The sequence below is a fragment of the Peromyscus leucopus genome, chromosome 1 (assembly GCF_004664715.2).
Source record: "Peromyscus leucopus breed LL Stock chromosome 1, UCI_PerLeu_2.1, whole genome shotgun sequence".
NCBI classification, from domain to species: domain Eukaryota; kingdom Metazoa; phylum Chordata; class Mammalia; order Rodentia; family Cricetidae; genus Peromyscus; species Peromyscus leucopus.
In genome coordinates, this window is record NC_051063.1 from 52,244,708 (window position 1) to 52,256,332 (window position 11,625).

General features: G+C 57.4%; 1 protein-coding gene across 1 annotated transcript; it reads right to left on the minus strand.

The window, feature by feature from the left end:
- Positions 1-2,722: 2,722 nt before the first annotated feature.
- Lbx1 (ladybird homeobox 1) lies at positions 2,723-5,926 on the minus strand. Its single transcript, XM_028891184.2, has 2 exons — positions 4,932-5,926; positions 2,723-4,293 (listed from the first exon to the last, which is right to left on the minus strand). The coding sequence occupies exons 1-2, from the start codon at positions 5,254-5,256 to the stop codon at positions 3,767-3,769; spliced, it is 852 nt and encodes a 283-aa protein (XP_028747017.1). The 5' UTR covers positions 5,257-5,926; the 3' UTR covers positions 2,723-3,766.
- Positions 5,927-11,625: the final 5,699 nt, after the last annotated feature.

The window sequence follows — 11,625 nt, forward strand, 5'->3', positions numbered from 1 at the left end:
TTGCGTCATAGGTCCCAGAGGCAAGACCTGGGTGGTGGCCCAGGCCGTTTGAGCTCCCCTGGACCGCGTGCTGGGCATGAGCTAGCTAAGAAGATGACCGGTTAGAGTCCTGGCCTCCCTGGATTGAAGCCCCTTAGCCCCTCACCCACAGTTAGCGCTTTCGCCTGCCTTGTGCTTGACCCAGCTTGGAGGTGAGCCCCAACCTGTGGTGCTGGAGTCAGGCCTGGGTAACCTCACCCTGGCGCTCTTCAGAAGCCCAGCGGCAGCAGGGCAGAAGCACCGAGTTCAGCAGAGCCGAGGAGACTGCGGAGTGTCTCTGACACTCTCCCAAAATGATGGTGCGCAGAGCTCCTGGGTGACCGGTGCTCACCAGCTGGGGCTCAGCCTGGGGTCGGGTACACCTCTCTCCTTCCCTCCCCTCTAGACGGTCACTCTTGTCTTCAACTCGATTTCCTTTCTCGCCCACAGACACAACGAATTGCTTCTGTCTCTCCGGGCCTGAGTCTTATGCCTCCTCCTCCAAGAAGCCATCCCCACCCTTGAGCCCGAAGTCGGGTCTCAGCATTTTGCAAGCAGCACTTCTCTCATGGTCGCCGACGATTTCCTAACATTCACGGGTGCTTCCGGGCCCGGCAGATTAGATTGGGAGCTTCTTGAGGGCAGCGACCAGATCTACGTCGTTTCAATTTCCCTAGACACCTGCACACAATAAATATCTGCTGAATCGATTCCCCCCCCTTTATTTTATTAATCCTTCTCCTTCCGTCTTCCCTTCTTTCTTCTCCTCCTTCCTTCCTCCCTCGTTATTTTTTATTTCTTGGTTATATTCAATTGTCATGTTTTTCAGGCTCATTAAATCCATTTAGAGACAAAAGAATAAAAGGCAGAAGAGAAAGGGAGGGGGAGGGAGGGAGGGGGAGGGGAGGGGAGGAGGCCAGAGAAGCAAACAAATAACCCGCTTTAACTAGACGGGCGGATAAATGGCCCCGTTTCTCCTCAGCCCCGATGCGCCTGCTTAGCTGCGCGCCCCGCGGGCGCCGCAGCTCGGGTGGGCTCAGCCCTGGGGCCGCTGCCCCCAGCCCGAAGGGACCCAGCAGGGCCCAACCCAGGGCCTGGAAGCGCCGAGCGGCCGGAGGTGCCAGGGCCGCTTCATTGGGATTCATGGGCGTGTTGGGCGGCGGCCCGGGGGCTCCGGGCGCGGGGTGGGGGCCGGGCGGGGGGGGGAGCGCGCGGCGGGCGCAGATGCCCGGGTGACCGCCGCGCCGCGGTCCCTGCGCCGCCTTTGTGCCGGGGAGGCGCGCGCGGGGACCTAATCCATCAAATTGTCTACAAATTGTGAAGAAAATTCAAAAACCATATGGTCGCCAGCGCTGGCGCGCTCTGGGCTGCGGAGGGCCGCGGCCGTGCCCGCACCGGGAGCCGCGGGGGGCTGGGCCCGGCTATTGTCGCCTGTCAGCGGCCGCCCGGGCCCATTCGTCCCGGCCTTCATGGTCCGCGCTCCGAATTACAGACCCATCCATCCTAAGAGAGGGCGATTTATGTCGCCCGGGAGGAACGGGCCGCACGGCCGCACGGCTGCCCGGCCGCCTCTGGCCTTCTCTGGTCCCTGTCGCCTCTTCTCTCCGCATCTTCCCATTCCCTTTCCTCCTTGTCTCCGTCTCTCTGCCGCTTTCTCGGTGTCTGTAAATGGTCCTCTCTGCACCCTGCCTCTCTGCCGCCGCTCACACCCTCGCTCGGCTCTGGGTGTCTTTCTAAGCGCCTTTCCCCGCTCCTGGCTGCCTCGTAGCTTCCTCCTTGGACACGCACGTTCCTGACTCAGGCCCCGGGGCCCCAGCGCCTGCCCGAGACCAGATGCGCCGTTCTCACATCAATTTTTCGGAGAAAGGGAGCCCAGCGGCCTGGAGGCGGGACCCAACTCGAGTGACTGCGGCCACTCGCCAGCCCCGCGACAACAAAAGCCCAGAGAGACCCTCTCCCCTCAGTTTAGGAAAGTGAAAGTGGCCGGAGCCCCCACCCTAGCCGCCCAAAGCCGCTGGGAAACCAGGAAGTCCCGGAGACACCTATGGTTTTGCTGCTAGCCGAGTTCTGGGCCAGCATTTGGGAATGTTACTCGAAATGTACTACAACCCCCAGACACGCCTTGGGCTTGCATTCTCGAAAGCCCACAAGTGCCATTCAGCATGCCCTAGTTGTCTTCAGCCTTACTCTCCTTCCCCGACTCCCAAACCAGGCTGAAGCCCTCAGGGCACGACCCAAACTCGGGAGGCTCCAGGCTCCACCCTGATTTTCCACTGAGTGACACCTGCCCGTGCGCCCGCCCGTGTCTAGCAGGTGTCGAGGAAGCACAGGTAGACTGCGACGGTCAGCGATGGAACCCAAAACCGCAGGGCAAGCCTTGCCTCACCTTGGCGCCTCCCGTGTACAAACGAGTTTTCTGTCACTTTCGGCAAGCCTAGCTTTTTACCCCGACCCGACGAAGCAGGCTTCTCAGTCCATTCAGCAGCTGCTGCGTGCTTAAGGGCCTGGGCAAAAGGCACTTCCTCCCACTGCTTCCTCGTGGTCCCTCACCCTAAGCCTGCCCGGAAACTTTCCCCCAAATCTCCAAGGCAGGCGGGGCCCACAAGGGGCATCAGGGACAATCTTAACCTTCGGTCGGCAGCTTTGGGTAAATGCGGCCGGTTCTCGCAATTGCGGTCGCGGCCCGTTCTAGTAAAATGGCAAAGACTTTTATTTATCGGAGAAAGAGGCCTTGGGTACAGTCGGAGAAAGAGAGGGAGGGGTAGGAGCTGGGAAGGGGCATCCGGGACCCACCCGCACCGGGCCACCCTCCTATGGCCAAGTTGAGACGGGAGAGAGAGACTGACAGACAGAACCAGAGCTGCAGAGGAGGTGAGGGTGAGCCTTTGGGTCGCCCTTCTTTCGGTCTCTGTCACATGCAAAAAAAAAAAAAATCTAAAAAGAGTAAAAAATAATTCTAGGGCTTTGGGTTCTGTTTTCGATGATTGGTCAGATGTCCCCTTGCTTTTTCCCTAAAAGCCAGACTCCAGCAGTCAGTCCGAGAAAATGCAAGAAGGTTTGGAGAAATTTTAAAAATAGCGGACATCGGGAGGCAGACACGCCATCGAAAACAGACTTCTCTTGCTGGGGAAAGAAGAGATCGATTTTGAAACTTGCAAGTCAAGGTCGGGCTGTCCCCCCACCCCCTTCTCACGCAGGGGAAAAAAAAAGGCAGAAAGAAATCAAAAGTCAACTGTAATAGGCCGAGGGAGTGAGCGAACCGGTGCATTCGCCACATGCAGAGAAAAATGAAAACAGCTTCTAGATTGCAGGAGTTAGTGTTCGCCGCTCTCAGTCCGCCTCACCGTCAGCCGACCCGGTAGCACCCGGGCTTTGAAAACATCGAAATCTCTGAGATTAAAAAAAAATAATAATAGTAAAATAAAATAAAGAAAAAGATCAGGCTGCGGTGGGAGGAACCCCTTATATAGGCTTAAATATTTATACAGAAGCCATACAGAATTGCACGGCGGGCGGCGAGCGCTTCCGGGGCGGCGGAGGCCGCTTGTGGCGGCCGGCCCCGCCGGCCGGCCCGGATTTATTGCTTCGAGAGGGAAGAGGCGGCTGTCAGGAGCCAAGTCGGGGCCCCGGGACAAGGGTGGAGGCAGGAGATGCAGAGGAGGTCCCAGCTCCCCTTCGCGGTCCGGTCCGGGGGGCGGCGGGCATGCGGGCGCTGGGGGCCCGGGAGGCAGAAGGTCCAGGGCGCCGCTCAGTCGTCCACGTCGATCTCTTCGTCTTCCTCGTCCTCTGAGCAGTCCTGGCTGCTGGCCCGCTGGTCCGTGAGCGGAGAGGCCGGCGAGAGCTGCAAGGGCCCACCGCCCGGGGCTTGCGGGGCGCCTGGGGGCAGCGCGGGAGAACTGGGCCTAGACTTGGCCCTGCCGCAGCCGCCGCCGCCGCCACCGCCGCCCGAAGCCTCCGAGTTCTGCTCCAGTTCGGCCAGTGCCACGATGTCCATCTGCCCGCTGGGGCCCAGTTTCTTGGCGGACTCCACGTCGGCCTTCATCTCCTCCAGATCCCGCTTGAGCTTGGCGCGCCGATTCTGGAACCAGGTGATGACCTGTGCGTTGGTGAGGCCCAGCTGCTGCGCAATTTGGTCGCGATCTGCCGGGGACAGGTACTTCTGGTACAGAAAGCGTTTCTCCAGCTCGTATATCTGGTGGTTGGTGAAGGCCGTGCGTGATTTTCGCCGTTTCTTGGGCGTCTGCCGCTGCCCAAAGATGGTCATCCCATCGCGGCCTGAAAAGAAATGACAGTGTACACTCGCAACGAGAGAGTGAAGACCCCACCCAGACTCTATCCCATAACTCTCCACCAGACCCAGGCCCATCTCGCTGTTGAGTCTAATCTCTATACCAGAGCAAGCTGGGCCATGGGAAACCTCCTGTCTTTGGTCTCCTGGAAGTCGCTAGGAATAATTGTTTTGGTCTCTGCTCCCTAAGAGTTGGTCTGAAAGACCTAAAGTCTCACAGAGTACAAAAAAGCCAGAGACTCCCCAAATGTGTTGTGAACAGATTTTTTTTTTTTTAACCCCTTTCCAGTGGCCTGACTCCATCCTACCCAGAAGTTTCCAGGAAAAGATTCTCTCTCTGCCCCACTCCAGGAGTAAAGAGCATCCAAGCCGATGGAAACTCCAAGAAACCCGTCAGACTTTGGGGGAGAGCTTGGGTTCCCCACCTCTCTCAGATCACCCCGACTCAGGACTCAGAGGTCCCTGGGTCCTGTCCCACCTATCTCCACTCCCGTCTCAGCGACAGAAGCTAGGACTGGAGGGACCTGATTGCCGGCGTGGGCAAGAGGGCAGGGGGGCGGTGGTACGAAGTACAGGACACTGAGTGTGGGCGAGCGGGCGCAGGGCAAACCTAGGCTGTGCCTACCTTCGGCTGCCTGCAGGACGCTGACCTCCAGCCCCTTAAAGGTCTTGCTGGCGAGCTCCTCCAAGGCGCACAGCGGCGAGGTCTGCGAGAGCAGAGCGCGGCCCGCCAGGGGCAAGCCGCCCGGCGCGTGCTTGTCGGCGGCGGCCAGCAGGTGCGCCGCCCCACACAGCGAGTAACTTCTCCGCACCGACGGCTTGTTGAGGATGTCCTCGATGCTGAACGGCGTCAGGGGCTTGTTGGAGTTGGCGGGCGGCGGCAGGTGGTCCAGAGGGCTGCGCCGGCGCTCCTCCCCCGGCGCCGCCTTGCCGTCCTCCTTGGAAGTCATCTCGGCCTCGCTTGGGGGCCCGGCCGGGGCGGCTCGGGCCGCGGGGACCCAGCCCGCGGGCAGCTCGGGCGCCGGACGGTGCGAGAGGAAGGCGAGAGGCGGGCGGGAGGCCGCGCCGGCAGGGCGCGGACCGGCCACGGGCCGATTAGCGCGGCGACCCAGGCAGGCGGAGCGGCGCGGGGCCCCGGGAGGAGAGCGCTGACACGGGCGCCGCCGCCGCCGCCGCCGCCGCCGGGGTTTCCAGCAAGCCCGGGCCGGAGCCGGGAAGAGCCGCACCGGGCTCCAGTTTCGCCAGCCCCGGTGCTATTTAAAGGTGTCAGGTGGCTCCGCCGCCGCGGCGGCTCCTGGCCCCGGGTCCTGGCGGCGGCAGTAGGAAGAGCCGAGGCGAGGGCGCCGATCCCGGACTGCGAGGGGAGGCGGAGAGACGGGGCAATTGACTATTGCTAACAAGTTAGCCTTGATCGAGGAGTAATCAATTATCTGCAGCGGCACTTCTCTTTCTCTCTTCGCTCTCCCGTCTTCCTCCTCTCTTCTTTCTCTCTGTTCTCTCTCCCCTGTCCTCTCTCTCTCTCTCCCTCCCTCCCTCTCTTCACTCCACTCTGCTCCCCCCGTCCCTCTCCTTCTCTACCTCTCCCTCACCCCTCTCTTTCACTCTCTGTCTGTCCAATGCAGGCGGCTCTAAGTTGGGAAGCTCATTAATTAGCGGGCCGGGGGTAGGAGGAGCCGGCTGGAATTAGCCTGCCTAATGCGCCTGTCAGTCCCGGCTCTCCGCCGTACTCGGCCCGAGATGTTTGTAAATTACATTAGAGGAGCCTTTATCGCTCCCGAACCTGGGGTGACTAAAAAGCCACCGCCCCCACCCCAAACTGAGAGCCGCGCTCCGGGGACACCGGTCTCTCGCCGGCCTGGCCGCGATGGCAGGACCAGCCCGGAGGTCTCAGGCTCTGCCAGCCGCCGCGGCGGTGGAGCTAGAGAGGGGTACCGGGAGCCCCAGGAGCAGAGTGACTCGGCTGCCGCACTGGCCAGGTAAGAACTGGAGCCCGGGCGGCCCCCGCTGCTGCCCAACGTGGACTTTGATGATCCCAAGTCAAGAGCCCAGCACCCCTCTTTCAAGAGCACCCCTATTCCAAGACTCTCTTGTCCCCCAACCCCAGTCCTGGGCCGTGAGCTGGAGAAAAGAGAAGCTGAAGACTCCCGGGGGCTGGCCCCTAGGAGGTCAGAGCTGGCTTCCCAGCCCTGGGTGGGCGACTCGGGACAGAGGTGGGGATCCTGAGGGTTGGGGGAGGGGAACAATTGGAGAGCTCAGTCTTCCCCACCCCGCGAGGCGGAGGGAGGAGTTGGCGGTTCAGCACGCCTCCACCCTGGCCTGAGCCTGAGGCGGGCGCCCTACCTCCTGCAATCTCGCACACTCTTTCCTCCCGCCGCGGGTCTCGGGGCCAGCTAGGGCCACCGCACATCTGATGACCGGCGTCTGACGGAAACTCGGCCGGGGGTCGGGGTTACCCGGGCGGGTTCCGGGCTTCCCCGCTGCTGTTTGCCCCAGCCAGGGCCGGGGCCCTGCTGTCCGCCCCGCCCAGCTGGGCACAGGGCTTGAGTGCAGCACCGCCCGACTCCAGCTGTTCCGGATGCGGGGTGGGACCGGGAAGGGGCCGGGCCCCGGCTGGGGCTGCGCTCTCTCTCGGAAACTCGCAGCGAGGCCGGGGAACCAGACAGGCTGGTGGCTGTGGATCCCAGGGCCTGGAATCTCGGAATTCCTAACGGCGAGCGTTTTGTGTGCATCGTTATTGGAAAGTGTTCGTTTTTTTTTTTTAAAAAAAATGTGTTTATTTGTGTGTGGTTCTTCCCGTTTGTTTCTTTAAACGTTTATGAACCTCTGGGCAGACCAGCGGGACTGAACCTCAGACCTCAGCTATGTCTTTCTTTTCCCTGAGGTACGACAGTGGGGCTGTGTTCTGGGGCCCTCTTCTCTCTTGCTACTCCATCTGGTTTGTGTTGGGCCCTAATTTTCCACTTCTTCGCTTGGAAAAAGGAGGGAAGGAAGAGGGTGTAGGAACCAGGAAGAACTCTTTTTCTCTCCACTAGCTGCACACGCCACACTCGCTTTGTTTGTAAACTCCTGAGTGGCCTGTGCGGTCCAGGAGCACAGCTTGGGCCAGAGAAGGGTTCCATGAGCGGCTGGAGATTTGTGGACCACGGCAGGGAGTGGGCCGGAAGAATGGAAGAATGGGACCCTCCCTGTCGGAAGGGGGTGAGTGGAAGGGAAGGAAGGAGGGAAGGAGAGAGAGAGAGAGAGAGAGAGAGAGAGAGAGAGAGAGAGAGAGAGAGAGAGAGAGAGAGAGAGAGAGACTGAGACTTATCTTGCTCTGGGACAGGGAACAGGCTTTCTCTGTGCAGAGTCCTCTGCACATCAGAGATAGGTTTACTTATCTCTAGTACAACTGTTGGGAATCATGGCTTGTAGTTCTCTAGATTAAAAGGGATGGAGTGGAGAGAAAGGATGCTTGCCTAGAGGCCTCAGTGTGGTGAGGGGCTGGGCTGCCTGGGAATGTCTGAAGCCGGCCTTCTACTTCCTCCCCATCCTCACCCTCCATTCTCAGGAGGTGGGAGTGGGGTAGAGGGAGTGCTCCGAGGCAGAAATAGTGGTGATGGAGGTCCATCCCAGGTCCTGACGCATCATCCACTGTCTCTCACACATCATCTGCCTCTATCATCCCTGAAGCCCTGGAAGTCAGGAGGAGATGCTAAGCCGAGGAACATGAATCGAAGTCTGGGGACTAGTGGAGAGGAACCTGAGAGAGAAAAAGCCAGGGAAGATTTAAAGGAGGGCACAAGAGATACATCTGCCCTCTCCCGACTTCCTGCCCTCAGGATCCGACCCCTGCCCTTTCCTGGTACAACACCAAGCCCTTGATGAAGACTGAACCTTCACGTTAAGTCCAGTGCCTGCTATGGCTCATCTCCCAGTTCCTGAAGACCAGTAGAGTTGACATTTCTGAGAAACTGCCAAGAGGGGGTGGAGTGGGAACTGGGGAGCAGAAAGACCCGTTCTCTGGGATCTTTGTTCATATCTTGTCAAGGGAGGGCATTCTAGAGTCTTGCTGTCTCCATGCTCCTCCCTTCCTGCCTTTCCCTATTCTGAGGATTTACTTCCTCAGCCTAATTGGTGGCTCTCTCAGCCAGTTTGAGGGTCACGCAAGTGTGGTACCACCCGGCACATGGTTGTTTCAGTTCATTTTGCCCAGATCACGTGTCCAGGCCACCTTGAAACCTGTTCAACTGCCCAACCACCTTTCCTCAGCCTGAAAGCCTACCTACCCTATCTCAAACCCTCCAGCCCCGAGAAAAAAGTGTGTTGCAGGACTAGGCTTTTCTAGAACCCTGGGAACCCAAATCCACTGGCCTCTAGTACCCCTTCTGAAGAGGAATTGAGTATATTCTGGGTTGGAGATAGGAACCCGTCCCCAAGAGTTTTAGACCCTTCAATGCAGGAGCATCAGTGGGGGGCGGGGGACCCCCAGGCAACCTGGACCTACCCAATCCTAGGAAACACCCAGTTCTTACCCACCAAATATGTCAGATGGGTTTCCATCCTGCAAATAAGGTCAAAATGATTCTACAGTGGGATGGGAATGGCTCTGGGCCAGACTGCCCTCGGAGGAGCTGAGAGGTCACAAGAATCAAGAAGAAGAGGAAGTTTCTGAATCAAAAAATTCAGATCAAGAGCGATTGGAAGGAACCCAGCCGTGAGAGTTCAGATTGTCCCCATCCAGATGCCCTCCTACACTCTACACTGTGCAATGGAGACATTCACATCCTAGCCAGCTGGCCTGGGGACTTTTCAGCTGGAGCTGGAGGCAGCTAGACCCTGGAGTCTTCCTCCACCTCCTTGGAGGAACATCTACTGAAACACCATGTATCCATTACCACTGAATTAATTGTTCACTGCTTACAAGACCAGGACCAGCCTTATTCCATCTCCAATGGAAGGGATTATTCTGACAAAAATCCGTTCACCTTCTAATTTAGGGAATATCCCAAACAAAGAGGAGGAATAAACATTCCATGAATTGTCATGGATTTGTGTTCTAAGGGGACCCTACAGACCCAAATGAAACAAATTGTTTCTTAGCAAAGGATAATAATAGTTACTTAACTCATCCTCCAGGCCCCATCAGATTGGACTCAGGTTGTTTGGGTGCGCCCTGTTCATTTCCATGTTCTGGTAAGGACCACCCACCAGCCATCCGCTCTCAAGCCAGAGTTCCTTCCCAAGAACATGGTCTGGGTCTGGCACCACTCAGTATGACTAAGCTTGATCACTAGTTTGGATGGCTTTTGTCCCATGGGATGGCTACTCAGTCCCTAAACTTCAGGGAGTGCTTCTGCTGTAGAAGAGTCTTCCACAGACCATCAACCTGGTTGAGCTGAGATTACTCATTTTGGGTTTTACATTCTGTCCGTGGCCACTGTCTCTAATAACAGGAACAATAACTATGACTATAAATACCATAAACCCTTACACTGCCTGGCTCCCAGCTAAGCTTTATTCATTTGTTACTTTACAACTTCTGGGGTAGTTATTACTAATAGCCCTCATTTTACAATAAGGAAAATGGGGAACAGAGATGGTCAGGAGCCCATCTAAAGTCGCACAGCCTGTCTGGGATTAACCAGGACTGGAACACTGTTGTTTTCTGACTCGAGCCTGTGCTCTTATTCTCTGAGACTCTGAACCAGAGGTCTCTACAGGCTCTGTGAACAGGTTTCAGGAGTTCTGAAGACTCCAGACACTTCGTGTAAACTTCGTCAGCAAGCCCGAGTGAACACATTTTCCCCCCTGTGGCTAATATTATATAACCCAGTGGATTCTCAAAAGGATTGGAGATCCAGAAAAGGCAAAGGGCAGAAGGAGGCCAATGGGGAAGTGGAGGGGAGCTACCTCCTCCCAGGCCTAGGAATTAAGAAGCCAGCTGCTCCAAAACACAGTCTGGGCTCCAAGCCTGCTTCTGAACTTGCCCTGCACTCTCCCCTTGCTAGGCACAGCTCTTCTGACCTCTGCCTGTGGAGTGTGTGGTGTCTGTGTGTGTGTCTGTGTGTGTGTGGGGGGGGGGGGGTCTGGGCCATTCTTTAGGAAGCACACACTACTGCTCACTCCTCTCCCTTCTTTGGAGGAAGGAATTCCTTTAGACCACTGCGTCAAGGCATTTCTGCCTCGTGGGTGGAGGGACTGAATGTCTTTCGGAAGTATGGAGGAAACAGACACAGAACCAAATGGCTGAGGCAGGCTGGCATGGAAGAGCTCCCCAGAGACGCTGAGGTCTGCTTGGTGCCCAGTCTTTGCAGCCTCCAGAACAGAGCTCTCTCTCTCTTTTTCATCCAGGGTCAGAATGGCCTCTGTCCTTCTCTTCCTGGCAACTTTTCCTACACTACTGCCCAATTCATCACCTTGGGGAAATCCTCCCCGCCCTATCCGGCTCCTCAGAAGACCCCCTGGGGGGTCACCGTCTCAGACCAGACACGTGGCAGTGGTTTGTGTCAACCCTTCTGCCTCTCCATCTGGTCGTGAACTTGAGGAGGACAGGACCACCATCTCTCTGTGTGCCCTATGCCAGCCAGGCATATACCAAGAGCTCCTCGGGCATTTATTGAGTAAATAAACTAAGATAAGAGACAAAGAGAGCCAGACAGAGAACTGGCTCAGTCTTTGTCTCCCCCCACCCCCCAGAGAGGGCCAAGGGTGCAGGAGAGGGGGGTTCCTTGTTTTTGTCAGCTGCATGCACATGTTTGAGGTGCTCTGAGGCTCACACCTCCACACTGGGCGAGGTGCACAAAGACTTCATTCTTTAACGCTGTTTGCTGGGGTGGGGGTGCTGGGGTGCTGGGATCTGGATCCAGCTGTGGTCCGACTAATAATGGGACTTCCTTGCATTTTGTTTTGTTTTAAACAGGATTGATTCCCTGCCACACGACGGTCCAGAAATGGAGAGGAAGAAAGGACTGAAGAGCAGGAGTGAGGAGCAGACAGGAGGGGTAGAAAACAGGCCCACTGCACCCCAAGGGCCCTAGGGTCTGTGAAGAGGGTAAGGGAACCTGAGTGTGTGTGTGTGTACACACACGCAGGGCTCCCTTGTTCTGTTCCAGGCAGAAGCTGGCATTAGTGCTGCACTTTGAAAAACCAGAAGCGTTTGGGTAGATGGGTAAGGGAAAACATTTCGGAAACAAGGAAAATAGACACGATAGTGCCTCCTTCTGTTGTCCAGGCGGTGAATTCCTGGTCTCGGGTTGGTGCATCCCGGAAGGTTATTGGATGCTGTTTAGCCCCTGAGAGGAGGGGCTGAGGAGCTACACCCCTTCTCTCCCGCCACCGCC